At 30.9% G+C, this 16551-nt stretch overlaps 1 protein-coding gene across 1 annotated transcript; it reads right to left on the minus strand.

Moving 5' to 3' along the window:
- Positions 1–15012: 15012 nt before the first annotated feature.
- Positions 15013–16253, minus strand: LOC123721256. The gene is made up of 4 exons (XM_045679462.1): positions 16196–16253; positions 15863–16030; positions 15599–15688; positions 15013–15341 (listed from the first exon to the last, which is right to left on the minus strand). The coding sequence occupies exons 1-4, from the start codon at positions 16251–16253 to the stop codon at positions 15013–15015; spliced, it is 645 nt and encodes a 214-aa protein (XP_045535418.1).
- Positions 16254–16551: the final 298 nt, after the last annotated feature.

Consider the following 16551-nt stretch of genomic DNA (forward strand, 5'->3'; position numbering starts at 1 on the left):
AAAATGAGTGGGAGTTCTGACTGACAAAACTGATCACAGTTTTGTCCCAGACTTACTTTTATCGTCCAGATTATGAAGTACTCAAGCATGCTTAAGTATAGATGTATGGATGTAGAAGAAGCAAGATAGGTGTGTCAGGACTACACCAAATGGAAGGCCGTGGTCTCTACCTAGGCCTAAGAGTTAACGGTGTTAGTTGAAATAATTTTTTTTTAATTATTTCATCTTAGACAAATGTTTTAAAATGTTAAAGAAACAGAATTTTTCGAATGAAAATGTAAAATAAAAATACTTTTCTTACGATTCATTAAACTGAAATGTTTTTATATCTTTAATATTTATATAGAACTCGGTTGAATGTTTTATAAAAATACTGAATGAAAATGTGGCCGCGAGAAAAACGGTGTTACGAAAGCTTTTTTGTCATTGTGTTGAGCTCTCATACTTTCTTTTGTTATTTACTCGTATATAAAAGTGATAAAAATGATTGCTGTAATAGTATAGATTTTTTTTTGGATCTTATAAATATTTTCTTTGAACAGTTTTACATTTATTATTAAAATAAAGGTGCTCTACCGAGAAACCATATTAATGTTATAACATGTTAATAGTTTGAAATAAAATATATATTATATACATTTAATTTGAACTCTATGCTATTCGGCATAAGATTTAAATTCTATTGAATAGAAAAATTTTAAGTAGGTACATTCGGTAAGAAATCATATATTGTTTAAAGATTTTTGAGAAACTAAAGCTAGACTATGTAAGAGTAATCTATACAAGTACAATGTCTTTGAAGAATAAGTAATACATATTTATTATAAGACGTTTTCAAAGATCCGTATACAAGTTTATGTTGCCAATATATTAGGTCCTTACATATGAAATTGGCGTTTTGTATGGGAGGAACAAAAAGTCGAATATTTTTTAATGTAATATATTTAATTAATCAAAGTATGAACCATTATTTTCTATGCACTTTTGCCATCTCATAGGTAGTTCATTGATCCCTTTACTAAAAAAACCAGTCGGACGGCAATCAATAAAATCTTTGAAGGCGATTTGGACTGCCCCATCTGAGTTGAATTTTTTCCCTTGCAAGAAGTTATCCAAATTTCGAAAAAAATGGTAATCTGTTGGAGCAAGGTCCGGGGAGTACGGAGGATGTCTTAGACTTTCCAATTGAAGCTCTTCTAATTTAGTAGCCGTCTGTTGCGCAGTGTGTGGTCTAGCGTTGTCGTGAAGCAGCAGTGGCGTGGAGCGATTGACCAGCCTAGGTTGTTTAGCCGCTAGCTTTTCCATCATGGTTTGCAATTGCTGACAATAGACATCAGCCGTAATAGTCTGGCCAGATTTGAGAAAACTGTAATGAACAATACCGGCACTAGTCCACCAAACGCTTACAAGTAACTTTTTTGGGGTTAATTTTCGCTTGGGGCAGGATTTGGCTGGCTGGCCAGGATCCAACCATTGCGCTGAGCGCTCCCAATTATCGTAAAGAACCCATTTTTCATCACAGGTAATGATTGGGTTTAAAATACCTTCATTATTGTGCCGGTTTAGTAATGTAACGCAACAGTCGACGCGCGTTTGCCGGTTTGCTTCAGTCAATTCGTGAGGTACCCACCTTTCAAGCTTTTTAATCTTCCCAATTTGCTTCAAGTGAATTAAAACAGTTTTATCACTAACATCGCAGCCTGCAGATAACTCGGACGTGGTTTGCGATGGATCCGCTTCCACAATAGCCTTCAACTCTTCATTATCAACTTGAGTCTCAGGCCGTCCACGGGGCTTGTTCTGCACATCGAAATTTCCAGAACGAAAACGTTGGAACCAAAAACGAACTGTGTTTTCTTTTGCAACACGACCGCCATACACATCATTCACCCTTCGAGTCGTTTCCGCAGCACTAGTGCCACGGCGAAACTCATACTCGTAAATAATGCGATATTTTAAGTTTTCCATTTTGTAAAATGAGTGACGCAAACAGAAAAAAACAGAAGAAAAAAAACAAATAAATGACGGTCATCGAACCACAAATACATGAGTCTATAGCTGTACACATTTGAATTTGGAATTCCTTACCAAAGAGGAGAAATTCGTGATTAAAGTGGCCAGTACGAAAAACGCCAATTTCATATGTAAGGACCTAATATTTGCCAACCACTTTATACGAATTTATTGATCATTCGATGTCTCCAGTAAATTCATACTTAATGTTTATTACCAATAAATAACTTCTCATACATTTATTGAGCTTAATGCGGAATATATGTAGTATAGACGAAGAAGTACTAGAAAATAAAATAGAAATAAACGAAATACTTGTCCACAATGGTTTAAATTAAGGTCATAATGTAATCTTACCAAATTTAGATGGATGGATGGATGTTTGTTTGAAGTTATCTCCGGAACTGCTCAAAATGGATCTTGATGAAGTTTGTCGTATATATAAAGTTTTTTTTTAAATTCTGCGCGGATGGAGTCGCGGGAAAAAACTAGTATGATGCTAAAAACATCACCGAAATTACGTCATCGCCCTTTTACAAAAATCAACGATAGAATAGAATTAAGCTGTAACAATTACAGATCCATCGTTTTCTTAATGTTATTTTTTTATATCAAAGGTGGCAAACCAGCAAACGGCCATATTTCATATCCAAATATCCCACTCATTATCTATGAAGAAACGGAGATAATAGTATCAAATTTTATATAGTTTAGATGTTTTTTTTTTTTTGCCAAGTCTCTCCAAATATAGAATACCGTGTTTCTATTGTCAATTTTAATTTGTGGACAAGATATTCATCTTTGTTGTAGACGATTTGTATTCATGAAGCCATCTTCGATGACTTTTGCACTAAGCTTTACGACCGTAGAAAGCATTTGTCTAAACTGCTACATTTACAATTCTAGAAACTTACCCAGCCAATTCACGTTGAGAATTTCAAGCGAAATGTTTATCAAATACAAATGTTTTTGAACAAAAATCTTTCCTCTAAAATATGTCTTGAAATATAATGATTCAAAATTGACAATCGTTAATTTTCATCTTACAATGATTAATCGAAATTTTCACTAAAATGTTAAGGTGTTACGATTTCTTTAGATAAAGGATAACATCGTGATGTAACCTGCATATATCTACGAATAAATTTAAAGATGAATGATCATGTATGAAGTTAACCAACCCGCTCTGGGCCAGCGTGGTTGATTATCACCTAGTCACCGCTAACTTAGAGTAGGCTCCGAGCCTCTCAGTGGGGATGTATAATGAGCTGATGATGACTTGCTACGTTTAAGCAAATTGTGTTAAGATAATTACATAAAAAAGCTAAAAATCATGACTTTACATTAATTTATTAAAACATTTATACAATTTTAATAAATAATACTATTTCTCTTGCAATTTATTCATGCACATAATGATACTTGTCGTAAAATAAAATTGTAGCTTGTGACAGTTTACAGTTCAATGAACTTTGCAGATCAAACATTTGCTATTTTTATGTTCATCTTATTTTATAAGTAAACCTATTTTATTCGTAGAGTAACAAAAAATTCCTTGTCATCTTAAAAAAAAAGGATAAAAACTCTTGAATGGTAATGTATTCTATAGTAAATTTATGCCTCATATATATTCAGAAGTTTCGAATACATTTCTAATCGTAAGTTTCTGAGACCTTAATGTGGCATAAAAATAATGAGAGTTGTAAGTAAAGACGGTAGATTAATAAAGTCAGTCGTTAATATGCATTTATAAGATATTGTTTTATTTTACTAGTCTCCCAATACTACACTTAATATCCGTTTAAAACATTTTTTTACAGAGATTTTTGTCTCAGAAACCAACGATAAGGCATTAAACATCAAAGTTGACATACATTCGTCTTAATGGATTCTACTTTTATGATCGTTGAAAAGAGCAATTTGCTTGTAATAAACGCTCTTTGTGTGCAAAATAGCCTCTATTAACAATAATGACGTCAGCTGTGAATGTATTCACAAGTTACTGAACAAATATTCCCGGGTGAAATAGGCTATTTTCTTTTCATTTCGTGCGGACGAAGTTGCGGACAAGTGCAAGATTATAAATAAATTTGTTAAAAAAAACCAAATGCGTATCATTGTTCTATACCATACATGTGTTTTGATTGAAAAATAAAGACTTGATTTATACTTTAAGAAAAGCTATAAATAATTTTCAGCACATGCATCAATTTTCAATTTAATACTTCAACAAAGTATTAATATTTTGTTCTAAAATGTCTCAAAGTTAAAGCCGATATCTGCATACATTGTTCGGAACTAGGAACTTCTGTCAGGCGACGCCTAGTAAAATGTATTTTACAACTTTGCGCCATAAAGTTGGAATGCTTGCAAAGCTGAATTGAATAGCTACATCAATGATATTAAAATTGTTTTTGTTTTTGATATATTAGCATTGTTCAGCGCATTGGAAATAAGAAAATAATACGAGATTTTTACGTCAAATATTATAGCATTCCTTTTCACTTGTTATCGTACAAGGAATAAATTTACGAAGACCATAGATGATAATGTAATATATACATAGTACTTAAACCAATTTTCTCTATTCAAGAAAGATTTTAGTACCGGTAGTAAATAAAGGCAACCATAGTAGATAGTGTTTACTTATTTACACAACAATCTTAGTAATATCACTAATACGAAAGTTTAGTTGGATGGATGGATAGATGTTTGTTTAAAAGTATCTCCGGAACGACTCAAAGGATCTTGATGATATTTGGCACAAATGTAGAATATAGTCTGGAAGAACACATAGGCTACGTATTAATTTTTTTCTTTCATACCGCGCAGACGAAGTCGCGGGCGACAGCTAGTTTATTGTTATACTTTGTATTTAAATATGTATATCTTTTTATAAAGAAATTATGAGAATGAATCGTTTTATAATATATGTTTATGAACGTGTACTTTACTTAAAGAAATAATGCTCTAGATGCGAGGAGATAACAGCAGTTTCTGCTATAGGGAACGGTAAAAGATCAAATAAACGCTTTAATATAGTAAATACAACGATGAAGCCTTTGAAAATTACGTAAGCGTTATATTGTCAAGTATTACATTGACTTCAAAAATTTTTACATATATTTTTATAATATTAATTACTTTAATTGATACTGTGCTTGGTTGTTAAACTATGATCCACTTAACAAGTATGCGATCCATTAAAAAACCAATAGAAGCTTTTGAATAGAGAAAAAAACATGAGATTGGAAAATAACAAATAAAAAGGGTATTTTAAGTTCCGGAAAAAAAAAACTCTTAATGGCATTACATGAAATGTAAACCGTTTGAAATAGATCGCCATACATTTATAGTCAATTCCCGCTTTTTCTAATATTTTTATTTCGAAACGTTGATAATATTAATGTTTTCGCATATGTACTTGGGCAGTGAAAATCTACGTTTAAAGGTACATTTATAAATATACGTAATGTAGCTAAATATCGTTAACTGGTTACAAGTATTTATCTTCCAAGTCCAATTAGAAATGACGATAATTTCTTATAATTAGGATACAAAGTTAAAAAGTTTTGATATAAAATGCATTCGCAAATTACACTGTGAATTAAATTTAACGTCTGTTATCTTAATTTTACGATCCACGTTCTAAATCCGAGTCTTAAATAACGATGTAGCCCGTATTATTTTACTGCAATTTTATCTTATACCAACTGCGTTTTCTGTCCACTGAACTTTAAAATTAGATTTGCCTCTGAAATATAATGGCTAATGTAATTGCCAATTAACTTAAAATCCTTTATTTTCATTTTAATTAATATCAAGTGAATAGACATTTAAAGATAGTTATTTTTGAGTAATTAATAACATATGTCTCGCCTCTTTCATTTGTTTTATGCATAAACATTTTGAAGAAGTCATATATGTCTAAGAATGTTGTTTTTTGTTTAATTCTTATTTTGAAAATGCACATTTTTTTCGCACTCCTCTTCAGTTATAACTAAATTGTATGCCCAAGTTACAATATTACATGAATCGATGTCCAAAGCACGACATAACATCGCAAATTCATCTTATCGATTATTAATGGAATACATTTGGAGCGTGCATCAGAAATGCGCGTCCACCCCTCCCCAATTCATTACAAGACGGGCAGACTTATGGGAATACGTCACGCAACTGGTCGGTTCCATAATATAGAAAAGTTGTGTTTTACTCGTTTATTAAAGCTAAGTTAAGTTAGATAGTATGAAATCTCTTTACTTATAATTGTTCTTGCTAAATCATTAAGACGGAAATTAAATAAATAATTTATTGGATTAAGACCGAGTAATACGTTACGGGAACGAGTGTACCCCAATTTTAAATCAATTAACGCCTTCGGCAAACACCAATCAATTTTCGAACGATTTATAACGTTTTGTGACGAATCCGATTAATATATATTCGATTCGTTTTACTTCAATCGTCCTTTGTGTGATCGAGTTTCTATCAATTTTGGTTTACATTTTTCAAAATGTACGTTTTCGTTTTTTCGTGAATGTAATACGTCATAGTAAGGGGGGGGGGGGGTACTTTTTTAAATCTTGTAGAATATTGAAATTAAAAATACTAAAAAAACTTTCAAAAATGTCATAAAAATAATTTACAAATATTGTTATATATGTACCCTTATTAAAACCGTGTAACGTTCAAAGCTTAACGTTTTTTTAGCATTTGTTACATTGATAATACAAATGTTTGTAATAAATTCGGATTTATTTTTGTTTGAAAACTTCGTGAATGGCTCAAATAATTTACAAAACAATGAATAACGAATGTTCAGTCAAACGGCGCGTCATTATTTCTTTGTTAAATAAACAAGTTAACAAAGGATGCCTTTGTTACTCGTATTATCACATTTTTAATATTTTATGTGTTTATATGAATTACAATATGAAAACGCACCTATCCGGACAAGAAAACTTAATTAATATTTGATATCATAATTCATAAGTATATAGTTTTAACATATTATTCGTAGTTTTTACATAATAATGTTATGTAATTTATATTAAATTTATGCTCATCTTGAAATATGTATAACATTGCCTAGAAATATTCAAAAATGAAATAAAGATTTTCAAATACCTTTCTAAAAAAAGAAAACATTTACTAATCATGATTTTCTGAGACTAAAGTTCTTGTTTGAAACATATTGTTATCTATGTTTTGTTAAAGATAATAAGAGGGATGAAGATACGTTTAAAACAAGGATTTTGCTCTTAGAAACCCACGGTTAATGTCTTAGAAATCTTCCTTGAATTTAAGTGCATAATACGAGTAGAAAAACAATAATAGAAGTGGAATAAGTTAATTAATATTAATAATAATAATAATAGCCTTTATTCAGATAGATACATACATAGTTACATATTGTTTAATAGTTACATTTCTTTATTTCTTGTACTATCTGTGTGCCCGTTTCGGACATAGGCCTCTTCCAACTTCCAACTAATTAATATTATCTCTTGTTTTATTAACTTATTTTCTATATATTATATTGTATATAAGAATTGCATAATAAATAAAACATAGTTATTATATAAAAATGCCAGCTGCGGAACATTATGACTAAAGCAACCAGTGATCAGGGCTGCAAAGTGTTATTACTATATCTAATTTTAATTATATTCCTTTAGTACATGCCTATTCAAATTGGATAGTAAATAAGCCGAGTATGTCTTAATTAGGAAGATCTCAAAATCTTACAAATAACACTGCAAAAATGCGTATGTGTTGGTAAAAACATGTAATTGAGCAACCTCTAATAGTCCGTTATATATCTTTCGGATAATTCCCTTGACATGCATCCGCCATGGTATAGAAATCCTACGTTTACCCGTTAACGAAGCCCAGACTAATTTTTTCCTTACGTACATCGTTTCTGATGAAATAAGGTCTATTTTCCTGTGTACGTATATAGAAAATAATTTACCAGCAGTTAAAATCCGCTTTTCTTCTACTGTTTGTGTTCAGTATATTGTCTTTTTCTTTCCTACTCTCTTTTATGTCTTAAAAGAAAATTAAGTGGCATTGTTCTCTTTGAGGGCCGTTTTGTAAGCATCTGCTATCTTTTTTATATTCTATTCCCGCGCCGCGTGTGCTTTATGTCTGTTTAAAGCTGACACACAAAATATTAACGTTAGCCAAACAAAATATTTAATAAAGTTAATGAAAATATTTCAGTTATTATATAAAGTTAAATTTATTAAGTAAAGATATATAAAGCCCGCTACACACCTTCAGTTTAAACTGAAGTGATGAAGATAGTCGAAGTGTACAGTCAAATCGTACGTGTTTAGGCAATGTTTGAACTGTCAATCTGTACACGTTCAGTTTAACACTTTGCATTTAAAACTGAAGGTGTGTAACGGGTTTAAAATATTAGTTGATATCAAATTAAATTGAAAATGTTCTCTTTTAGACTTTGTAAATATTTAAAATGACTAAGCCCTTAGCGAAAGTTCACGACCTTTAGGCAGCTCTGACGTCTTTACGAAGGTTACTGTTTGTTTTGCTTGGCTTGAAAGTCGAGCATATTTGAATTTAATATTCTATATGAACAGTGCGACGTCTATTATTTTATTTTATATTACTTTAGAAAATTAACTATTCTGTTATGAACTTGTTATGAGACTCTATTTTTTAATGTTTTTGACTGTTCTATATATATAAAAGAAAGTGGCGTTAGTTACACTATTTATAACTCAAGAACCGCTGAATCGATTTGACTGAAAATTAATGGGCAGGTAGCTTAGAACCAGGAAAAGGATATAGGATAATTTTTACCCCGTTTTCTAATTTTTATTCCGCGCGGACGGAGTCGCGAGTAAAAGCTAGTATATAATAGAAGAATAAGACTAATATTCTAATCGACTTTAATATTTACAATTCACACAATTTTTAATAATAATAGATGGAAGCTTTAAAGAAACAAAGTGCTTCTTTAACACTAAAAGAATATACAATCTAAACCTGAAGTATTATTTCCTTGTTTGAAAAAAAAAGCCCGAATAAAAAATAATTCTATCTTGAAATAAAACTTGTTCTTGTAGACATTCCGACGAGACCTTGCGGAGTCCACAGACAAACCAATTTACACGACTGTGGGTCCGCTTTCATGATCGCTTTTGAATTTTTTATATCGCCGGCTGAAAGGTTAAGAGAGGGTGCGTCTCCACTGAATCCTGGCTCCGTTGAAATAGTGCTCCAATGAAACTTTTAAGAGGGGAATGTTTTTCTTTCATTTCTCTTAAAAGTAACCATTACTTTAATTGTTAATGTAAGATGAAGAAGTTAGAATAACTGACATATATCGTTTAAACAACAAAATCATAATAGCCCAACTTTTCTAACAATTCCAAATCGCCAAACTCAGTAAATTTTTACTCAGGTATGGATTCAAGATTTTTTTAAATTAAAAAACATCGTATTATATAAAAATGTATTGAAATAAAATAAGGTATACATTTTTAATTTACAACAACTGAGCTTAATAATGCAATTTGAAAGAGATGTATATTTTTCAGTCGCGTTTGTTTCACTATGATGCGCGGGGATCGCATTTCATAGTAAGGTATCAGGAGGTAGGAGAGAAGGTAAACGATGCTCTCGGATATATATTTCTCTTTATTGGAGCTCTTTATGCGCAACCGAGCCCGACAACTCATATAAAATAAGAAATGTACGTAGCAATACTACTACAGAAACAATTTCCTTTTCTCAGAGATATGACCTTTTTCTATTGTTTTCCTTGTTTCCACAATTCACTGCGTCTCGAGTTTTGATTACGTAAGTTTCCTTAGTAAAGTGCGTATTTTGTATTGATTATTTTAGGTAACATACCTTTAAGTAGAAATATTGATTTTCATAAAAAAATCATCCTTATATATAATATCATATCCATATAAAGAACATTCGAATCTTTTATAACATATCTTTTAAATCTTTTAATTGCTTGATTATTGTCATTAAAAAAAAATCTTGCATCTCGCGCACGTTGGCTGTACGTCACACTAGCTTTTCTCCATAGCTTCGTATATTTTTCTTATTTGAATTTGTTTAAAATAATTTGGATAATAAAAAGCATTTGTCAAATAAGATAGGAGTATATATACTATGTATATATATATATATATATATATATATATATATATATATATATATATATATATATATATATAGATATATATATATATATATATATATATATATATATATATATATTATATACTCCTATCTTATATATATGTATATAACAAAGAAAATATCGTTACCATGGCAATCTATATGAATGATATGGAAAGCTTTCAGGGATAATAACTTCCTTCCATTATTCAACTGGGAATTCAAATTTCAAATATGTGTAAGTATGATATATGTTGTAAGTATGAGATATGTTTGTCAAGAAAAGATTAAAAAGTAATGATTGTAATCCTTTATGTATTTGGAAAAACATATAACGTAAATTTAATCTCATCAATTACGTCATACTAATTACTATTGACTTATTCTAAAATAATAAAACAAATAGTGCAATAATTTTATAACGACAATTCCTATTAGTCACGTTTTTAACTTATTAATGCAAATTCCTAACTTGCTAAACTATACCGCCAAAGTTAAGATCATCACAATTCACCTAAAGTATCTATTAGGTATCGAATATTTTAATATTTAAGATTTGTAGCTAATCTGTACTTATAGCTAATCTGTACACACACAATCATTATTAATTTCTGCCGAAAGCAATGATCATTTGACGGCAATTATAGTCCTAATCTGTTTATACATACAATAGACACGAGGCACTAATATTGAATCTTATATACTATTGAAATACACGGACTGTAAAAATGCAGTAAAGTATTTTGTTAATATATCTAATATTACGTAAGTGCGTAAATTTCTTATACGGAAGTTACGCAAAAATCTTAATAACGTGGTTACTAATTTTAGACTTAACCCTGAAAATTATTTGGAAACCATTAATATTTATATACCAGCAATTTAGTTATTTTGCGGGTTGTACTGAATATTTTAAATGTAAACAATGTTGTTTTAAACTTACCTGACAGCACCGAAAGCGACTTTCTTCAATTTTACACAAACACTAAAAATTATAATAATTTTTACTTAAAATGTCTTTCTTTAATAGAGTTCGAGAATAAAATCGACACGAATAATTTAATCGAAAAAAATTATTCGACAAATACGTGTTCGCTGCAGGCGGGGTGTGACATTAGTGTCAAGGTCTCGTAGCGCGAGCTACGACGTAGACGTCCGAGCCGTAACTGGGCTCCCGTACCACAGCCCGCGTTGCTACGAACTACGAGGGGATCCGTAGCCAATCGAAGTGAGGCTGCGCAGCTTCAAGTATGCTCTACACGTTACAAAAAATAATAAAATATTAAGTGCTTACACTTACAACCGATTTATTTTTAAACAACAAAATTTTAGCTATTGCAATTTTTTGCAATGGTACACATAATATTGTGTAGACGCAAATATCAAAAGGCATAATAATAAATACGAATCTATGAAAATAAAATCGTGATTCTCAGTATAATGGTAGAATATTTAGCTACATAATCATATTCAAAAAAAAAAAAAAAAAAACAATAGTTTTAAACATTTTGAACATAAAGCTTAGCTTCATGTCAAGGCAATACAAAGATGAAAAAGAGATATACATCTCAAGTTAGGCAATTCCACTCGCGCTCTTAAAGAGAAAGCTTAAGCTTGATTTCTTTGAAGTAAAATGGGATGCGGGTAGTTGGACTGAAAAGGTTCCTTCCGTGAATTTAAATTGACATGTTTTATTTTTGCTAATTGACCTTGCTATTTTTGATAAAGGTCACGTCGTTAAGTAAATTTATCATAATTAATAGGCTTTTGTGTATTAGTAAATATTTAGTTTTTGTGGAGTAACTACTAATTAGAGTTTAATTGATAATACAAACAGAGATCGTTAGTTACTATCTTACTTCTTGCTAATATTATAAATGCGAATGTGTAGATGAATGGGTGTTTTTTGAAGATATCTCCGAATGGCTCAACAGTTCTTGGTGAAATTTGGTACAGATGTAGACATAGGCTACTAATGAAGTTTTTTGTTAATTCTGTGCGAATGGAGTCGCGTCCGACAGCTAGTAGGCCATAAATCAAGTCTGCTTTTTACCTATTGACAATATTTTGAATTCGTGTAAGAATAAAAAATATAATAAAAAGCAAATGTAATTCTATGAAAATACAGCTCTCAAAAAGCGAATGTAGTTAAAAGTATGAACTGTAAGCCAATAAAAAAAAAACGTCAAAATAAAAATCAATAATCCCCGAGGGCTACAGCGGCATCAGTGTTTGCCTGTCAGACCCTTCACTTGTACGATGAACTGAATTAGAGGGGCTGTCAATTCTTTACATGTTACATTGGTAAATGTACAATTTTATGTCAGTTTTGTTAAGTTTGGAATGTACAAAATCTTTCATTTTTCGTGTACTTTTGTCATCGTATAGATATTCAAATGTTTCAGATATAATATATTTTGTATTGGAACGAAGTTCCTTATCGCTCGTTGTGAAAGGGGGCTAGACGGAAAAAATTCTTACGAAAAGTTGTCACGACACATTTTGCTATAGACGAATGAGCGCTACTTCACCATGGCAACGACGTGACAATATATAACGAAAATTCATAGAAATAAAATGTACTTCTTGTGAAGACTTAAGTTTTTTATTCATAGAATAAACATTGGTTCCTTCACTAATTAATTGAATGGAACTTCGTTCCATCCGGGTGTCCCTTGACAACTCTCAAGTTTTATATAATGACATTTCTATAGAAGACATATATCAACCAATTAATCCGACTATGACTCCATGACACTCCTAGGAAGAATACAAACCGAATGGTTCATGAATCAGCGATCACAATATAAACTAAAGTACATACATATGCGTTAGCGTGCGTAGAATCTGTCTGTACCTCCAAGCTATAGCTTGAAAATAAATATGTAACCCCATGACACGCACGCATGCACTTTTCACCCTCAAGTTCTCTCTTTGCTTTTATAGGTACATCCACAAATGTTTTGCTTTCGAGTAGATTTGTAGACGATAATAATTTTTCCTTTGAATATTGTGCCACCCCTAAAATTCTTGTGATAAAAATATTTGTAGGTAAATACTGCATCTATCTTAGACATATTTCTTAGAACATGTTATCAATAAAAACTCCTTACTTTACGTCTTGGTTTGTATGGTTTTTAATCAAATTTTGGTTATGTTTTAAAAGCTAGTAACTAAAGATTCATAAGACATTTGTTAGAAAAAAATATTTCATTGTTGATCTATCAATATTAGACACGTGCTCTGTAGAAAAGTAAATAAAGTAAGCTATTTACGGTTACATATATATATACATATATATGTATATATATATATAATGTTCAAACATTTGAAAGGCACTATTGATAATGAATCTTAGTCTTAAATGAAGGGATATATTATTTTTGTGTACAATTCTAATAGTATACCGGTGGAGAGATGCCGTAGACCTGTATAAGTTACAAGCAATTGACTGGCAGTAGGTGCTGCATGAGACGGGGTAGGACAGGCAGCGCTGGTGATCTCTTGTGTCGGAGGCCAATACTTTGGGTCGTTGCGATGAGTAAAGTATGAAATAAATATTTAATGTGGAATATTTTAATATTTAAACGTCGAATTTTATTTTAAAAAATCGATAATTCATTTTTTTACGATGCATGAATAAAAAGAACAGTGGATTTGAAAATGTAAATGGAAGGCTTAATCAAATCGACTTGCTCAACGTTTCAGCGCGTTCGACCGCTTTACTATTCCGTTGATACATTCTAAATTCAACCATATACGCTTGAAATAAGGGTTCCTATTGCCGCTAATGTTAATATTTGTTTATTCTAGAACAATAGCCCACTGGAGCATTGTGAACACAATGTTAATGGTAATGCGAAGGGCGCGATGTTTTAACCCCAACTACGAGCATAGAATTATGCAAATATGTAATCAAACAGTATTCTAATAGCGGAGTGCGCTGGGAATGTTTGTTTATGGGAAAAGATATGACGGCACCAAGACGGTTAAAGTAAGAAATTATTTGATGAAAGAATAAACCGCACACTGAACATGATCAAATAACTATTTCTTTTACCTCTAAGTTAACAGTTTATTTTTAATACTTTATTATAAGATTAACCTTTAATTAAGTAGGTAACGTTTTTGTATTTAAATAGGTATTATAATTCATCGCGATTTTAAATTTATCTCGTTGATTTATTTATGAAACTATTGTACAATTTATACTCAAAGAAAATTACACCAATCAAGTATAACAAAGAGTAAAATCAATAGAAAATGTTAACCCCACACTTTATAGGTTTAAAAACACGGAAATAAAAATATTTGTTAACTAATAATCATTAAATAAAATATATCATAATCTGATAATACGTAAATTGAAAAGAAACTAAAAGAAATTATTTAATTTTTTTCACTGGATGTCAAAAATCTCAACTCATTTATATTATAAAAAAAAATCCTCGACCAATCTATTGACTAAAGTTTACTGAGTAAACTCTTCAAAGGGGTTGTATGTAATTAAAATTCAGTTGAGCGGTGGTTGCGTTCGCGGCATATAAATCAGAGACACGCGGGAGCTGTTCTGGCGTTCTCAATCAATTTCACGTTGCTAAAGAATTTCCGGCGCCCTGGGGCAGAATAGAACGATGTTTTATACAAAATGGTAAAGAACTATGTAGTTACGAATTGGAAGGTGCAAATTTTTATAAAAAAAATACAAACTATATATTTTAGTAGTCAATTATTTCATACATAAGATATACATAGAGTAGGTTCTGTATTTTATTTATTTCAGAGATAAAAAAAAAGATGTAAAACAGTTAAATTGATTTTGTCACGACGTCAATTTTCTTCATCTATGTGCTGAACATTGTTTGATGTACCGAAATATTTTTCATACAAGTCATGAAACTGTCCATACATTTCTTGAACATTTACAACAGGATTTGTATCAGTACTGGTGTACTTATGACCGCAATAGCAAACGTGATCCTTTCCACAAAACGCTGGTTTTCCTAACTTCATACATTTTCGAATGCATTGTCTTGCTACTTCTAAATTCGGACAGAAATGTGCAATATGATGACGTAGAGATGGGCGTAACGAATACATCGTTGGATCTCTTAAATCCTTAAAATTTGGTTCACTTAAATATTCAATATCTGCTTTATCTAAAAAAATAGGGTATTACAATAATTAAAATATAAACCAATAGATGCCAAAATAATCCTATAATTTGATACTATTACTGAGAGAAACCTAGCATATTTTAACTTAGTAAGATGTAATAGGTAAAGTTAGTGTTTAACCGTTGGTTTCTGAGACCAAAAATGTCTGTATAAAACATATTGTCATCATTTTCATTCTTGACAAAACAGAGTAATTTTTTAAACGGGGTTTTTGGTCTCAGAAACTAAAGGTAAGTCACCTTTATCTCTAACATCTTCAAAGTCATCAGGAAGAGTAATCTTCTTTAAAGGTCCGTCGGGCTTTGCTAAGTAGATCACTTGAGAACCATCTGAAAAGTAATAATAAAAATTATCATCTTGAAACACAGACCGTGATTAGAATATTCTAAATATTTTATAACTTTTTAATACGTTAATAATATAAAACATTTCTTAAAAGCAATTTAAAATAAAACTCTTTCTCTATACAGATATTCTTCTACTAAGCGTAAATAAATAATTACCAATTTTGTTCATATTCTGTACATAATATACACAATAACATTGAGTTTCAATACATAGACTCGACTTGACGCCGCACTTTATCCTGCAGAACACTTCATGTAGTTCACTGTAACATTTCTTATTCTGCCCAGTGCGTAATGATGTGCCATAAAAATAGTCACTATCCACTGAAACAACAATCATATCTATTATTAAAAAAATAGCCTTAATTCAAGTTAAAATACTTACTTAAATTAAATAATTTCATTATGCACATATACTTCTTAGGCCCATCGTACATAAAAAGATGTAAATTTTTGAAACCTGCCGATTTTAATCTCTAAGCGACTTACGCAATACAATATTGTAGAGATTCGTACACAGTGCGTCGTCGACATTTCTATCTGTCATCGACAAAAGGAACCGATCGTAATCTGTCAAGATCGTTGTGAGAGTCAGTCTACCGTGAAGTCACTGTGCCTGCACTGACCGAAAAGACAATTCAAATCGACGATTCATCGTTGAGGAGAGCGCACTAAGCGATACTCGCGACTCAAGCATGCAATAATAGTTTCAAATATTTACATTACCTTGTATTAATAACTAATAGAGTCTAAGTAGAAAATAGTAATAATGTAATCTGTGTTCATTCTAATATTTTGATCAAACAAATCACTTAAGTAAAGTTATTAAAAGTGATTTTTAATTA

Source organism: Papilio machaon, chromosome 9 (genome assembly GCF_912999745.1).
Source record: "Papilio machaon chromosome 9, ilPapMach1.1, whole genome shotgun sequence".
Taxonomy (NCBI): domain Eukaryota; kingdom Metazoa; phylum Arthropoda; class Insecta; order Lepidoptera; family Papilionidae; genus Papilio; species Papilio machaon.

Bases quoted from the DNA above. Each gene is read 5' to 3' on its own strand.
- LOC123721256 (XM_045679462.1), bottom strand. From the start codon at position 16,253: ATGACAGATAGAAATGTCGACGACGCACTGTGTACGAATCTCTACAAT. The intron at 16,031-16,195 runs GTAAGTCGCTTA...TTGTTGTTTCAG, and splicing joins TCTCTACAATATTGTATTGC to TGGATAGTGACTATTTTTAT. The intron at 15,342-15,598 runs GTGACTTACCTT...CTATTTTTTTAG, and splicing joins TGAAGATGTTAGAGATAAAG to ATAAAGCAGATATTGAATAT.